This window comes from Chionomys nivalis, chromosome 1 (assembly GCF_950005125.1).
Source record: "Chionomys nivalis chromosome 1, mChiNiv1.1, whole genome shotgun sequence".
Taxonomy (NCBI): Eukaryota; Metazoa; Chordata; class Mammalia; order Rodentia; family Cricetidae; genus Chionomys; species Chionomys nivalis.
Genome location: NC_080086.1, coordinates 90,894,461 through 90,911,911, shown reverse-complemented (window position 1 = coordinate 90,911,911; position 17,451 = coordinate 90,894,461). Strand labels below are relative to the sequence as shown.

The following is a 17,451-nucleotide window of genomic DNA, read 5'->3' as shown; positions in this document are numbered from 1 at the left end:
AGTTTAGAAAAGAGAAAATAAAATAAAATAAAAGAGAAAAGTATAGTTTAGAAAAGTAGTACAGAAGTCTACTCCAGAGGCAGAGCAACAAAATTTGGATCTTGGTTTTGAAAAAATAGTGTTATTTCTTTAAAGTGTTGTTTCTTTTAGTGTTCTTTCTTTCTTATGAATATTGATTAAGGATTTAACCTTAATACAAGTTCATGGTAAACGTCACTGTATCATTGTAGGTAGAAATGAGCTGCCGAATTGAAAACTTCATGAGTTGCCTTTTTCATACACGCAAATGTACGTGTGTTGATGTAGCCATACAAAAGATTAAATATAACCAATCTTAAGTATATGTAGTTCATTAAGAATATTCACACTGTTGTGACAGTTGACAACCTCCAACTCCAGATGAGATTTTTTTCCTTAATGGAGCCACCTTATCTATTAAATTAAATCCATAAGTAATTACTCAGTACTGACCTCATCCCCTGGGAAGCACCATCCAACTTTGCATCTCTAATGTACCTCTTCTGGAAGATATATGGTATCTTAAGTATTTGTCATTTGATGACCGACTTATTTCCCTTATACAATGTCTTAATGGTTCATCCATTTTGCAAGTTGGTCAGAATTTCCTTTATAAGGCTGATTTAGTCGTGTGTGTGTTCACTTTCTGTATTTACCCATTTGCCTGAGTCTGAACATTTGTGTTGCTTCGCCCTTCGGTTGTGTGAGTGAAGTTAGGGCTCTGCAGGTTTCTTTGGCACCCCAGTTTTCAGCTCTCTCAGGAACTGTACCAGTAGAACTGCTAAATTATGATAAGTTTTTAAAGAAATGGGAAGTTTGTCTCCTTGACAGCTTTGTCATTTTTCCATTCGTGACTGTAGCACACAGGTGCTTCAATTTTTCCATACCATGAGTAGTTATTTACTTTTTGATAATGAAGGTCAATTTATATCTATTTTAGTCCTTTGTCTATTTTATTATTTGTTGTTGGGTTTTATGAATCCTTTATTTTTCTGGACTATTTTTCCTTATCAGATAGACATTTTGCGAGTATTTTCTCTAATTCTGTAGGATGTTTTCTCTGTGTTGATAGTATCAGTTAGCGCATGCATGCTTTTGATTTTGGTATTGTTTGCTTTTGACTATTGCTTGTGAGACAGATTCCCTGTATAGGTTATAATTTATTTGACTTGAAAGTTGAGTCCATGTGTGAGATCCAGCTTATTTGAGTTCTTTGCTATGATAATGTGTAAATTCAGTCATAATTGTGCCCTTAAATTTTTTCTAAAGACTTGGGGGCTTTGACTGTGTGTGTGTGTGTGCACCATAGTGTGTACCTGGTGCCTGAGGATGCTGGAAGAGGGTGTCACATTGCTTAAAACTGGAATTACAGATGTGAGCAGCCATGTGGGTGCTGGAAATCAAACTCAAGTCCTCTGGAGGAGTACTTAGTGCTCTTAACTGCTGAGATATCTCTCCAGGATATCTTGACATCCTTGACAATTTTGTTTTCATAATAACTTTTTTTTTTTTTTTTTTTTGAGATGGTGGTCTTACCGTGTTTTGCAGCCTGGCTTGAATTCATCATCTGAAGTTATTGATCTTCTTGCCTCAACCTCCCGAGTAGCTGCTACTAAAAGTAGATGCTACTGAAATGAGCTTTACACCGAGGCATTTTAATTGCTGGTCGTGCTAGGAGTGCATATGCTCAGTAATAGCACTAACCTCAGAGTCACAACCGTGTCGTGATTCACGTTCTGAGAACCACACCTTGCTGTAGATACTGAGCTCAGTGTTTGGCATCCAGAGGCCACTATGGGTAGATGGCATTTTTCCTATTTTGTTATCAAGAAATGTTGAATTTATTTTATGTCTGAGAAAGGCTGATTTTTTTGTAAAGAACCCTTAGAAAAGTCTATCATTCAGGTCAAGTGCGTTTTCTTCTGTGTAGAGTCAGTTAGTATTATGCTAGTGCACTATTTTCAGCATTATATCATTGTTTGTTAGTTTGTTTGTTTTACCTTCCTTGAAGGTTTAGATAGCTAGTGACTGATGGTTCCTGTGGGTGTTATTTCTTGAGCTAACCCAGCATATACGTAGGAACTAGAGGTTGTGGATTCTGAACATTGTGTAGTATTGGGGGAAGTAGTTGAGCCTGAAGCAGTGACTCGGAGGTTAAGAGAACTTATTGCTCTTTAAGGGTCCTGAGTTCAGTTCCCAGTTTTAAGTCAGTTTACAATTGTATGTTTGGCTATAGCCTAGTTTCATTTTTTCATTGCTTTGATAAAATACCCTGACCAAAAAGCAACTTAGAGAAGAAAGGTTTATTTCAATTCTAAGTTAAAGTCCATTATTGTGGAGATGTCAAGACAAGAACTTTTAAAGCATCATGTCTACAAGTGCAGGGAGGGAATAAGCACACAGGTCCTCACCTGCTTGACTCAGCTAGCATTCTCTTTCCGTAAACATGCCAGGGCCCAGTCAATGAAAGGGTGCTGCCCACGTTCAGGGTGAGGTTCCCACTTGAGCTCACACTAAAGATGATACCCCACCCCCGAACCCTGCCACCAAGACTCTTCCCGGGGATTCTGGGTTGTATCAAGTTGACAGCGAACTAACCAGTACCGGCTGTCTTCTGCTGCAAGCAGGGTACAGTTGGATGTGCCTGAAAGGCCCTGGTTCCCATGCCAGCATATTAGGAGGCCACTGCTTCAACGGGAATTTTACAGGAACAACACAATTCACTAAGAATTTCAGCATGTGCTTTAACAGGGAGTCACTGGAGTCATTTATCACCACTGTAGAAGTATAAACACAGTAATGAGACCCAGATGGGGACAGGGGTCATTCTTCCTTCTATATGTGTACGTGTGTGTGCGCGTGTATGGTGCTCTTGTGAAGGTCGACTCTCTTATGGTGGTCCTGAGGATTGAATTCAGTTCACCACTTAAACCTGCTGAGCCGTCTCCTAGAGCCCTGCTCAGCCATCTCCCTAGGGCCTCTCTCTGTGTTAACAAGAACAGTGTTACTTAAAAAGAGAAAGTAGCATGTTAGTAGTAGACCATGTGTAGACTGCAGACCTCAGTGCACAGAGTTGACTGTGGTGCTTCTGTCTCCATTCTGTCCCGGCAGAGCTGGGGTGCTCTTTTTCCTGACCACCAACCAGTGTTTCACCAGTGTGTCAGCTGTGGAGCTCTTTGTAGTGGAGAAGAAACTCTTCATGTGAGTAGGCCACTGTCCTAGCTGTGTGTCAGACTGGTCACGTCCAAAACTGGGTCAAAGTAGCATTCTAGTAGTATCCATATCTCTTATTTATCTGCTTCATTGGAAAATATAAGTTGCATGCATATTTATACTATTCGATGTGGATTTTTAAAAGTGCATAGGACTGTAGTATTAAGAAAGAGGAGTCTTGGCAAGGGTGGAAAATTCAGAGCATATGGTACCTGCTAAGCCAGAGAAAGGCGATTTTCAAGTTTGGGTTGGTTAGGCAATCCCAGTGCTGAGAGAGAAAGCATCATCAGCAGGGCTGAAAAAGTAACCTGTTTTGATTAATCACAGGTTGATAACTCCAGCACAGGAAGTGAGGGGCTTCAGAAGAGTTAAGTGGTTCAGCAGCTAGAAGTGGGAAGATCACGATTGCAAAGGCAGAGCAAGGACAAGCCTTGGCGGGTGGAGGCATGGAAGGAGCCAGAGGACAGTTTCACTGTAGGGAGCTGGCTGGGTTTTCTTTCTTATTCCTCAAAGGTTGCAGAGATTTGCCTGCCTTTATTTACCAACAAAATGAATCAACAGAGATCAAAGGAACAAAGACACTGAGAAGAGTTTGGAATAACTGGAGAAAGATGTCAGGAACAGGAGGGATTAGCTGGTAGCTGGAAGGGCTATAAGGTTGTAAGGTATGCCTAACGAAGGAAGAAGTTTTGTTCTGATGTCTGAGTCCACAACAGCCAGAGGAAGCTGGACTGAGAGGGTCCCAGTGTAAGAGCTTCCTTAAGATGATAGCCCAGGAAGGGTGACACCTAAGATGGTGAAAAGCTTGGGGGTCAGCCTGGAGCATGTGGGAGGACCCTAGGAGCGCGGCAGGTACCCATCTTCTGTTCCATGCTTTCTGGACTAATCTGGGATCTATGTTCTGTTTATAGACACGAGTACATCAGTGGATATTACAGAGTATCTTCTTACTTCTTTGGAAAGCTGATATCTGATTTACTACCCATGAGGTTTTTGCCAAGTGTTATATTCACTTGTATATTATACTTCATGTTAGGTAAGTAACAGGCCAGACGAAATTGCCTTTAGTCTTGGATGTAAAGTGAACTAATTTCTCTGTGTATATTTTTATTGATCTTTTTCTAGGTGTCTATATTAAAAAGACACAGAAAATCTTAATAACTACGCATACTCTGATGCATATTCTCTAATAAGAAAACCATGTTGAGTTTGGGGATTGTTTATTTTATTTACTAAAATAAGAAATCACTGAAAGATATAGACAGATTTATTTTTACATTATGCCCAGGCTTTGGCCTTAGGATCACTGATTCAGAATTTCATGTACACATGCATACAGACTGGTAATTCTATTTTTACAAAGCACTGTAGTATGAGAACCACCGATAGAGCTTAAAACTTCCATTTTATATGTGAGGCTTATCATAATGAATATGACATGGCATCGAGAGCCTTAGATTCCTGATCCATTTTCTTGAGAGTGTTTCAAAATCATCAGGTTGTATGACATATACATAGTCATATATTTACCTCATAGTTTATAAAGTACTTCAAGAACTTAATTCCATTTTTTATGTCTAGGGAGACATAGGTGATACAAGAACCCTCCCTTCCTTTGTATATTAAACCCTGAGGTCATTTAGTTGTGAAACAAGTTTCTTCCCTAATGTAGTTAGAGCAAATACTGAGAGATGTGGGGATGTCTGGATAAATGAGTGTTTTCTGTTGGTGAGAGCCAGTGTGTTTCCTGTAGCTGTTCATTTAAGGAGCTCAGAATTATTCTTGCTACATATAAATAAGTCTACATGTTATCTGAAATAGCGTTCTTAAAACAAGCATGGGAAAAGAAACTGTGTTAGCTGATCAGTGACACAGAATAAAGCAATGACATTGGTGACCCAGTGTAGTTTGAGAGTGGGTGACCTTTTCTCTTTAATTCTGATGGTGATTGCTACAGTGTTATTTGCACAACAGACAAACCCAATACACGAGGCAGCGGCACTGATTGCTTCTCTTTCTCAGGACTAAAAAACGAGGTGGGGGCTTTCTTCATCATGATGTTCAGCCTTATGATGGTGGCTTATACAGCCAGCTCCATGGCACTGGCCATAGCTGCAGGCCAAAGTGTGGTATCCGTGGCAACACTTCTCATGACAATCTCTTTTGTGTTTATGATGGTGAGTATGAACAATCCTAGAAGACATGCCTGGCCTTGTTCTCTCTGTATATCCATCTGTTGTAGAAATCTGCTTTGCGGAGTCTTTTCATTGGGACTGTGCTCCTTTTAGAAAGCCAGAGGCTCAAATAAAATGACTATTAGGGAAAGTGGTGGCTTTGCTCCCAACCTCTGTCAAGTCCCTTGTGCTGCTACTGAATGTTGCTGTGACTTTGCAGACAGTGCCTCAGTAACAAGCTTCTAAAAGCTGGTTTTTACCCAGGTGTGGTGGTGTATATCTGCAGCCTGGTACTCAGGAGTATGGCTGTGTGTTCAAGCCTAACCTGAGCTACAGTGAGACCCTGTCTCAAAACTGCTGGCATTGAAACCACTGTACCTTGTGAGTTTGTTATGCAGTAAATTCTGTTGTCATGGAAAAGGGGAAAAGTCACAGAAATGGAAGAAAATACTTCTTGCTGATCTGATGTTAGACAAACTTTGGATCATTGAAAACAGGGATTAACACTGACTCTTTAAAAAATGGCAGCATGTCTTTTATGGTGTTTACCAATTAAACAGAAACGGTTTAATTTACCAGAAACGGTTTGGTTGAATTCCTGCAAAGGGGAAAGTGTAACTCGGGAGAAGTTAACTTTGTACCAGGGAGTCTGTCTTGGGTCCCTCTTATAACTTGAATATTGTTTTAAAAATAGTAAAACATAAAAAAGTGTGGTAGTGTATGCTCATAATCTCAGCCCTCGAGATATTTTAGAGACAGAAGGAACAGGAAATTGAAGTCATCTTTAGCTACATAGTAACTCTGAGGGCAACCTGATCTACCTGAGACCATATCTTTAAGAAGAAGCTAGAAGCTTTCAAAGTCCATCTACTTTCAGTAGATACCGATTTATTTCACATTGTTTAATGTGCCCTCACTCCTAATCTTGTATATGTCTCAATTTTGCACCCATGATAAATCAAAAGGACCAGCTTCCATGTTTTTTCTCCTGCATCATTAAATAGGAACAGCTAACACATTGGTGCACAGTCCTCTTTGCTAGAGGAGGCCGTCCTCCAGTGAGACGGCACTAGCTGAAGTCTGGCTAAGCTTTAGTTCCTTCAGTTTTCAATTTTGAAGTTACTGATGTATATATTATTTAGAAAATAATCATCCTCGCCTTTAATCCCAGCACTTGGGAGGCAGAGGCAGGCGGATCTCTGTGAGTTCGAGACCAGCCTGGTCTACAAGAGCTAGTTCCAGGACAGGCTCCAAAACCACAGAGAAACCCTGTCTCAAAAAAAACCAAAAAAAAAAAAAAAAAGAAAATAATCATCCTTGTTTATATTCTTATCCAATAAATAAAACACTTTAAACAAGTAAAAAAAAACATGTTTTAATTTCTGTTTGGACTGATTGCTATGTAAGTGTTTATTACAAACAGGACTTCAAAGCCAGTCCTCTATCCGTGTTTTACTCAGAGATGGTATGTCGTAAGATCAGTCCTTGGTGCAGTCCTGAACATGCACACGCAGCCCACCAGCCCTGTCATTGTCCTGCATATCCCAGCGCTCTTAGTATGGCAGAACACACTCCGTGAGAACCTCATTTTGCACATTTTTAACCTTGTATGGTAAATTCCTGGCATCACCACTGTGGTTCTGCTTTCGGGGCAGTCTTTTTTTATTTATTTTGATTTTTGAATTATGTCCATGTATGTGCATCTGTATGCAGTGACTCAAAGGCCAGAAGACAGTGCCAGACTCTCTGGAGCTGGAGTAGTGGTTGTGAGCTTCCTAATATGGGTGCTGAGGACCAAACTCAGTCCTCTGCTAGAGCAGCGGTTGCGCTTGCCTGCTGAGCCATCTCTAGCCGCATAGGTAAGCTTACATGGAGGTAATAGTTATGTCTTCTGCTGCACATCATCACCACGTCACGGTCTCATCTGTCCTAATTTGGAGATCATGTTGTACCTGCATTCTGAATCTAAAATAGTTCCTACCGCCATGGCTATAGAATATAAACTGTTGTAAATCACAAATCTCATCTGGATGTACAGCAACCTGCTTGTTCTGAATTACTCTAGTGTGCTCTGTATTTCTAAGATTATTAGGAGGAGCGCATATGGGTGACATAGTTAGAATCACGTAGCAGTCTGTTTCCCATGTCCGTATCAAAAGATTAAACTGGAAAGAAAAGTATACTTTCTTGGGTATGCATGACACTTTCTCTCCATGTCGTTATTCCTTAAAGAACACTATATTCCAGTAATGGCATCTTCTATCTGTAACCTAACATTTGGGAGGCAGAGTCAGGAAGATTACTCCAAATCTGGTGCCAGCCTCATCTACGTCAGAAATTCTAGAGCAGCCAGGACTACATAGGGATACTGTCTCATCCATTTATTCCATTTATTCATAAATAATAAATGACTATACCAACTTTTTATTCAGCATTCGTGTCATATTAGGCGTTTTAATCACTCTGCAGATAATCTATGATCGCTTGTAATGTGTCTATTTTGAGTATAAAGGCTGAGCTGGAAAGAAGGGTTAGCAGGTAAGAGCACTGACTGCTCTTTCTGAAGATCTAGGTTTGATGCCCAGCACTCACAGGGCAGTTTTCAGTTGTCACTAATTCCAGTTCCAGGGGACCTACCACCCTCTCTGGCCTCCCGGGGCTTTAGGAATGTGTACAGTGCACTTACATACAGACAGAACACTCACACACACAAAATAAAAATAAATAAAACCATAAAAACTGTGTGCAGGTTACATTAAAGTACTGTGTCATCTTCAAAATAAGATAATTGCGTATCTGAATGTAGTTTAGTGTTGGAGGCCTGGAACCAACTTTTTCCCATGGGAGACCAGGGGATGGTTCTGTTTCTTGATCTTCCATTGCAGTTACACAGAAAGTTGAAGACATAGTTAAACTATTAAGGGTCATCAAATAACTTGAATCTGTAGTACTAATTATGGGTCCATTATCCTCCCTTAATGCCATAAATAGCCACAACAGAAGTACTCACATAGGAGGTACAATAACTGGAAGTTTTCTTTCGTACTGCCTTGGCCTTAGCAGTGATGTTTAGCAGACGCAGGTTATTTGCGGGGGAGGGTATTTTTAGTTGTTTTTGTTTTTGAGACCATTGTGTCAGGTATCCCAGGCTGGCCTTGAAATTGTGATCCCTCCGTCCCTGCCTCCTACGTTTGATTACAGGCATACGCCGTCACATTTGTCTTCTTGCAAGGCCTCAAAGGAGGTCTTACCTCAAGCTGTGAAATCGCTGGACTGGCTCTAACCTATAGGTTTTGCATCTTGCAGATCTTTTCTGGTCTTTTGGTGAATCTCACAACCATTGAGCCTTGGTTGTCCTGGCTCCAGTACTTCAGCATTCCTCGATACGGCTACACAGTACGTTGTCCTTGCTTGTTGTGGTGACCGGAGTCCCAAACTAGGCATGGTGGAACGAAGCCTAACCTTGTCGTATGCTCAGCCACAAATGGGACCCTGTCCCATCTGGGTTTTTTCCCAGAAACAGTGGCTAATAATTTCCTATTAGTCTTTGTTATTGGAGGGTCAAGGAGTCATCTGGGGTTTTCCATAGTCAATCCATTACTAGAGGAACGTGAAGAGTAGGCAGAAATCACATAAAAGAGAAATGTTGACTAACTGATGAAGAATATTGGTTTTCTGTTCAGTAAGGAAGTAAATGGAAGAGAGGATGGGGGATGTACTGCATGGTTTATATTGGAACTGAGATCTGAAGAGAAGTCGACCATAGTACTCAGCAACCATGTTGGCTTTAGCAACTAATCAGACACAAAACCGCTGTGTCTTAAATTCAGTAGAATGAAATTTCTGATTTCCATTATTATTACTTTTTCTGAAAACAAGAAAAGGTTGTTCCTACAAATGAACAGTGTTCACTAAGCATCACTATAAAAGTTATGGGTCATGAAATTGGGATGAGGATGCTCTGGCGTAGTCAGTCTTCCCTCTTGGCCAGCTGGAAGTTGCATCCCAACCCTGAGTTTCTTGATTGCCTGTTGTGGTGTTTAAGAAAAGAGGAGAAAGATTGTGCATAAGCAGCTTGGTATGCTTTTAGAAATAACAATAAAGATTAAATTTGAGCATGAGATTGTGATGACTCTTTAGAAACCTTCTGGAATTTCACACTACTGACATTGCTGTGTTCTTGTATGTATTCTAGGCTTTGCAGTACAATGAATTCTTGGGACAGGATTTCTGTGGCGGACTCAATGTAACTGCCAACAACACCTGTGATTACAGCAATATGATGTAAGTTTGTGTCCAGTGTCACAGTATGTTTGTGTCTTCCTGTGGTGTCCTGTAAAGCAGCTACTGCGCTTAGAGGCGGGAGGAGTCAAACAGTCTGTGAAGGGATCCCTTATACACTATTCCATGTGACCATGTTGAAGCTCCTATAACCTATACCTGTCACTGTCATATTTAATGTAAAAAAAAACTTCCCTGTGTATTGAGTGAGATGTTTTAAAAGTTCCTTTTGGTATTTTTTTGACTGGGTTTAAATTCTTACTTTTCAGAACTTTGGGGTTAATAAATGGGCTGTTTTGATAGTTTGGAAGGGACTTGTGGTCTCTGATCCGGAATGGATTACAGCCCAAAGCCCAGAGTGGACGAGAGTTGCAAGAGAGTTAGGGCAGGGAGGGCTAGAAGGGATTCACTGATCGCTGTGACCCTGGTACCACTTTCTGCCTCACTGCCTTTGGGAACATCATGGAACCCAAGGCTGCCAGCTGGTGTGTGTGTGTGTTTGTGTGTGTGTGTGTGCTCATTTAAACTGATTTGAAACTCTCCCTAAAGAGGATGCACTCTTGCAAGACTTAAAATAGAATTCAGGTCCTAATAAATTAGATGACTTTATTTTAAAATGTTAATACTTTTATGATAAATATTAACGGCTTGGTTTTTTTATTTAGAGATTAATGAAAGAAAAGAGTGCTGATCTCTCAAATATCTCCTTAATGCTCAGTTATAAAAAGTACTACTAGTTAATAGGATGGTTTTCTATTTTGGGTTGTGATAGACAAGGGGTTTTTCCTTGAGCGCTTTTCTTTGCCTGCCCACCTCATTTTGGTTTGATTTGGGTGTGTCTTGTTCCTAACACAAAGTCCCGGCCAGCCAGGAGGGAGTGGACAGGAAAAGCGGTACGGCAGGAGGAGGAGGAGTCATGGCAGGCTTCATGCTCACAAAAGGATGGAGAAAGCTGCTCTAAGCAAAAAGGAATGGCTGGTTTGAAAGCTGCTGAATCCCACCATGCACAGGAAAAACAGCCACAGTAATTGTGACCACATGGGCTGGATTCCCTGCTGGAGCCACTCCATCCCACCCTGTTCTCCTTGCTCCCTAAGACTGTCAGCTGTGCCCTCTGGCTGAATGTCTGCAGCACAGCGCAGTGAAAGCTGACAGACGTGACTCTGGCTGAAAGCCACTGCGCCCCTCTGGCCAGATGTAGCTTTCTGACCTGTTGCGTTCACTGTGTGGGTGAGCAGACCACACGTGAAGGACTGAACCTGGCATAGCAACAGCTGAGGTAATGAGTCAGTGAAAAGGCACATGGTTAGTGTTTCTGCCCTCAGACAGCAGCATTATAGATTTAAATCTAATGAGTCTAAAGAGACAAGAAACTTAGTTCATACTAAGACTATATTAACTTGACCAAATTTGCTAAACCACTTAATAGTTATACTCTTTTGAATTCTTTTAGGAATTAACTTAATTAGGTACATGTTGTTTAGCATAGAATCTAGTAAGTTACAGAGGAGAGTGTTGATTTGACTAACCTGCCAATACTGAATATACTGATTAATATTTGACAGGTACTAGGATGAACCTAATTAATTTTGTACATTTAAATTTCAGGACTTGTACTGGTGATGCCTACTTGGAAAGACAGGGCATCGATCTCTCACCTTGGGGACTGTGGAGCAATCACGTGGCTCTGGCTTGTATGATTATTATCTTCCTCACAATTGCCTACCTGAAACTGTTATTTCTTAAAAAGTATTCTTAAATTCCCCTTTACCATACTATTAATTGTACTCCTATTAAATGCAGATACTTTGATTGATGTATCCAGTGTTCTTTTTTGATGTACATAAAATTACTAACTCTGAAAACTTAAGGACATTATGTAATATGTATTAAGCTTATCGAATAATAATCATGAGGAGAAAATCGAGTTAGATTTACTGAGCTGAAAAGGCAGAGTTGAATTCCAGATGCTACTGACATGTTACTAATGTGTCTGATATAGGTTATCATCTTTAAAGTTGATGTGCAAAAGCCAGGCTTGGTGGCACACCCTGGTAGCCCTGGCACCTGGTACACAAAAGCAGGGCTGCTGTTCAAGGCTGGTTTAGACCCTATGTTAAAATAACTGTAAGAGAGGCAATCAGTTAGGTCAGTGCCCTTTAATAGTCCATGAAGTTATGACCTGCTATTTGATAACTAATAAGCATATTAAAGCTATAGTAGAAGTCTGAAATCTATGTCAGAAAAACACCTTTTCTCCAGGGGTTAAAAAAAAATCAATGATCATAGAAAATACTATTTGATAAGCTTACTGATAAAACATATAATTATATTTGCTGATTGGAGACAGAGTTATAGGTGTGGTAGAAGGCCAGAGGTCTTATGATACAGCTCTGTCTCATTTCTGGGACATTCTAGTCCCGAACGGTCACTTATCCTGTTTGGTGTAGCTCAGGGATATAATCTGAATATGAGTGTCATCTTAGAAACATTACCTAGACATAGACATAAGGTCCTGCATCTGCCCTGCTGCCCCATAGAAATTGCACCACTTAGGGACTTAGAAATTCCCAATTGTTTCTAGCCCTTGAAATTAAGACTGTGACTTGGTAACTGTTTATATACATCCTATACATGTTCGTCCCCCTTGTTCATCTCATTTCCATAAGTTCTCTTCCTTCTAACACGTAAGTATTTAACAGATAATGTGAGAAGTTTTTTTTAACTTCCTTTTAATTAAAAAAAGCAAGCACCCTCCCCGCTATTGCTAGGAGTCTTAGCTGGGGTTACCCTTGTGGATTCCTGGCAGCTTCCCTGGCACCAGGTTTCTCTCTAACCCCCAAATGGCCCCTCTATCAAGATGTCTTGCCCACAACTCGACCAGTCGATCTCTCAAGTCCCCGTCCTCCCTTCCTCTCCTCCCCACCCCCAGTTTACCTAGGAGATCTCAGCTATTTTATCTTCCCCTCTTAGGGTTGTCCCTGTTACCTAACTTGTCTACGGCTGTGGATTGTAGCCTGATTACCCTTTGCTTTACATCTAATATCCACTTATGAGTGAGTGCATACTATGTTTGTCTTTCTGGGTCTGGGTTACCTCACTTAAGATGGTTTTTTTTTTTTTTCTAGTTCCATCCATTTGCTTGCAAATTTTACTATGTCCTTGTTTTTTTTTTTTTTTTTTAACCACTGAGTAATATTCCATTGTATAAATGTACTACCACACTTTCCTTATCCATTCTTGAGTTAAGGGCATCTAGGTTGTTTCCAGGTTCTGACTACCCTAATTGTCATCATGATGGAGCAGACGCACAGATCCACAGCCTTGCACTGGGCTGAGCTCCAGGAGTCCAGTTGAAGAGAAGGAGGAGGGATTGTATGAGCAAGGGTGATCAAGATCATGATGGGAAATTGCTGCGCCAGCGCGGGCTGGAACCAAGAGTCTCGGCGGAGGGTGTCCAGGTTGAATGAATACACAGAGCAGCAGGTTGAGGTGGAACAGCTTTTTTTTTATTGTCTGCTAGGCTGGTTTTATAACATGGCACCAAATGAGGAGGGGGCTGCGAAGGGACTGTAACCTGACCCTGGCAGAGATCAAGGACCGGTCACCATGCACTCAAAATTCCTTCCTTCCCCGCTCCAGGAGCAGAGGGAATTTATTATGTTTTCCTTGCAGATAAGCACCTCAAATGGGGGCAGGGATATCAACTCGGGGCTGCAATTCCCACAGGAAATTCCACAGACACAGCTGACCTGAGCCGGTGGGAGCTTGTGGACACTGGACCAACAGCTGGGGAGCCTGCATGGAACTGGCCTAGGCCCTCTGCATGTGGGTGACAGTTGTGTAGCTTGGTCTGTTTGTGGGCCCCTAGTAGTAGGATCAGGACGTGTCTCTAGCGCGTCATCTGGCCTTTTGGAATGTGTTCCCCATACTGAGATGCCTCTATCAGTCTTGATGCAGGGGAGTAGCTTGGTCCTGCCTCAGTTTGATAAGCCATGCTTTGTGGACTCCCATGGGAGGTCTGCCTCTTTCTGTACAGAAGCAGAGGAGGAGTAGATTAGGGGGAGAAGATAGATGGGAGGTGGAGGTAGGGAACTAGAAGAGAGGAGGAAGGAAAACTGTTGTTGGTAAGTAAAATAAATGAAAAGATTTAATTAAAAAAGGCAAGGTAACACAAGGTACAGTTCAGGGAATCACCATAAACTGAAGACTCATGTTCAGCCACTTACTGCTCAGAAAATAGGGCACAATGCACAAACGTTCATCGTACCCCACCTCCCAGCTACGCCTTTGTTTCTGCACCAACACTTGTGTACCCCTCCATGTGACCATTACTAGAACATTCCTGGAGCTCAGTTTTATGCTCTCATATACACACATATGCTCATGTACACACAGAAATCTCCTTCTTAGTTTGCATTTGCTTTATTACTTAAAAACATTTTTACTTTATTATCATAATATAATTTGCATGTTAAATAATACTATAATAGAATGATTTGATGTATTTGAAAGTAAAAGAAATATGAAGCAAAAGAAAAACTTAAGGTTACAAACCCCATCCCCTAGAACACTTTTTTTTGCATTTATTTCATTATTATTTTTTGAGAATTCTGTACAGGAGTCCTGTATTTATACCATTTCCACCCCACTTTCCCCGTCTTCTAAGTCCTCCATGCCTTCTGTGGTGGTTTGAAAGAAAATGGCCCACAGAGGGAGTGGAACTGTTAGTAGGTGTGGACTTGCTGAAGGAAGTGTGTGGCTGTGGGGGTGGGTTTTGAGGTTTCTTTCTAAAGCCTCCTTCAGTGTGACAGTCAACTTCTGTTGACTCTGAGTCAAGATGTAGCCTCTCAGCTCTAGCACCACGCCTGCCTCCATTCTACCATGCTCCCCATCCTGATGATAATAACTAAACCTCTGAAACTGTAAGTGAACCATTTCAATTAAATATTTTCTTGATAAGAGTTGCTGTGGTCATGGTGTCTCTTCACAACAATAAAAACCCTAAGTCACTCCTTCTCATCTCAACCTCATGACCTCTTAAAAAATTACACACAGGAATATAATCTGCTGAGTTCATTTAGTGTTGCTCATATGTGTGTATGCACATATATATATACATATACATATATACATATTTAAGGTTGACTACCCATCAGGGGGCTCATTCCTAAAGAAAGCTGATTGTCCATCTTTTCGCAGTCTTTAATTGCCTATAATTCTCCGTGTAGAAGTGGGGCCTTGTAATATTCCCCTGTCCATGATGGTGTGAACTGGTAGTGTCATTGTGCAGGTCTTGTTTAGGCAGCCATATTGTTGAGATTTCAAGGTTTCAAATTCCCTGTCATTCCATGTATAGAATACTGTCTCATAGCAGATATGGTCCTCTGGCTCTTGACATCTTCCTGCCCTCTTTTCTACAATGTCCCCCTTGTCATTTGATGTAAGGGTTGTGTTGTAGATGTATCAGTTAGGGATGTGCACCCTACAGTAAGTTATTCTCTGCATTTCAACCAGTTGGGGCAATATATAATTGTCTCCTTCTGCAACAAAAACGATGCTTCTTTTATGAGGGGTGAGAGCTACACTTACCTTTGGCTCTAAGGATAGATGTTTAACATGAACCTGGATTTACACTGGGTTAATGTGGCAGTAGTGGATTCTCCTCTAAGGTACATGACCTCACCAGCAACAGGTAGTTGGGATTATAGGACCAGGTGTGAATCCCCTCCTATTAAGAGGGCCTTAAGTCCTCCTTTGGCAACTCTGAGATACTGTGAGAGATAGCCCTCGGGGAGGACGCTTCCAGATCTGTTCCAGCTGGATAGATACCCCAAGTCCCGTGTCCAAAGTGCATGGTGTCTTCAGTAGGGTTCTTACAACCAGTGACTACTCTTGTCTGGTTCCTGTTGGTTAATGGGATTAAAAAGAAAGTAAAACTTTCACAGTTACTGTGTAAAGGGTTCACACATGTTGAGTTCCTTTAGCTATGAAAGAACTTGTTTCTGCTTCAGTGCACTGAAATTTGAAATTATATCCTCATCATTGAAAAGAAACAATTGAAACTAGAAAAAAATTGATTTATATCCACTTTAATTTTTCCTTTCTCTTTGCCTCATTACCCTCTCTTGATCCCTTGAAATTTTAAGCTTTACCCACACCTACAGCTGTTTACATACATGAATACATTATAGGCCAGGGTTCACATGTGAGAGAAAACATTCAGTTTTTCTTTCTGAGTTTGGATAACCTTGCTTAATACTGTTCTTTCTAAGTTCATCAATATTCTTGCAAATTCCATGATTTCATTTTCTTTACAGCTGAATAATATCATATTATGTATGAATAACACAAATTCATTATCCAGTCATTTGTTGATTGACATTTAGACCAGTTCCATTACCTTGCCATCATGAATAGCACAGCAATAAACATGGATGTGCAAATACCTCAGTAGCAGGATAGGGAGTTCTTTACCTATATACCCGAGAATGGTAAAGCTGTGTAAAACTGATAGTTTCTTTTGTTATGCAGAAACTTTAATCCCATCCATTAGTGCTTGGGGCCAATTACTGTGCTATTGGAGATCTACTGAGAAAGGTCTTGCCTACCCCAAGATCTTAGGACTACTCCTTAATGTTCCCAGCAGCTTCAGAGTTTGCGGTTTTGAATTGAGGTCTTTGATCCACTTTGAGTTGAGATTTGTGCATGGTGGAGGTATGGATCTAATTTTATTCTTCTTCAGATGGCCAAATGATTTGCTTAATGGACTGTATTTTCTGCTGCATGTCTTTATCACCCTTGTCATAATGTCCTTCCCTTGCCAGTTTATTTCCAGGTCCCCGGTCTGTTTTATCAGACTGTCTCTTTTATGTCAGTACCAGACTGTCTTGGTCACTATAGCTCTGTAGTTTAACTTGAGTGTTTTAACCTCCACCTCTTTTATATTTGTTTGTTTTTGTTTTTAATCTTCCTAGGGTGCCTTTGACTATTCATGGTCTTTTGTGGTTCTGTGTGAATTCTTGGATTTCTTTCCTCAATCTAGGAATTATAATGCTGAAATGTTGATGGGTATTGTAATGAATCCCTAGATTAGCTTTGATAACACAGCCATTTTCACAGTACTAATTCTGCCAATTCAGAAGCAATAAACATGGAAGTGCAAATATCTCAGTAGCAGGATATGGAGTTCTTTACCTCCAAGTCGTTTTGTTATCTTTTGTTTGCATTGCATTTTTCTTGCCTTGAAGTTTTCATTGTAGATCTTCCCCTTTTTAAAATGTTAGGTTTATTCCTGGATACTTTATTTTTCTTAGAACACCTATGAATGAGATATTTGACCTAATTTTTTCTTAGTGAGCTCATTGCTAGTATTCATGAAGGCTATATTGATTTTTTTATTTTGATCCTGTAACTTTAAGTGTTCTTTAGAGTTTTCTAGTAGATTCTACAGAATCTTTTTGGAATAAAAACAGGTGTTACAGGCTTTTCTTGGTGTGGAGACTACAGCTTTGACCTCATTGCTAGTTATGAGTCTGAGTTCTTTAGACCTTTTGGTTTTGTTTTCGGTGTGCCATATGCTTTTAGAAGTTCATTTTTTTCAGCTTTTTTAAAATTTAAGTTTTCAAAGTGTTCTCTAATGGTATTCTGGATTTCATTGTTGTCTGTCGTAATAATATCCATTTTTATATTTTATATTTATTCGGTCTTCTCTCTTTGTGAGATTTGTCAGTCTTTTTCAAAGAATCAACTCTTAGATTGATTT

General features: G+C 40.5%; 1 protein-coding gene across 4 annotated transcripts in view; it reads left to right on the top strand.

The window, feature by feature from the left end:
- The window catches only part of Abcg2 (ATP binding cassette subfamily G member 2 (Junior blood group)), a 154,224-nt gene extending 142,739 nt beyond the window's left edge, over positions 1–11,485 (top strand). For all 4 annotated transcript variants that reach the window (XM_057783478.1, XM_057783496.1, XM_057783488.1 and 1 more), the window contains 6 exons: positions 3,130–3,219; positions 4,143–4,267; positions 5,254–5,408; positions 8,712–8,801; positions 9,601–9,689; positions 11,295–11,485. In XM_057783478.1, coding sequence (XP_057639461.1) covers positions 3,130–3,219; positions 4,143–4,267; positions 5,254–5,408; positions 8,712–8,801; positions 9,601–9,689; positions 11,295–11,445 — 700 coding nt within the window. In that variant the 3' untranslated portion in view covers positions 11,446–11,485. The remainder of the gene's footprint in view (positions 1–3,129; positions 3,220–4,142; positions 4,268–5,253; positions 5,409–8,711; positions 8,802–9,600; positions 9,690–11,294) is intronic.
- The last annotated feature ends 5,966 nt before the right edge of the window (positions 11,486–17,451 follow it).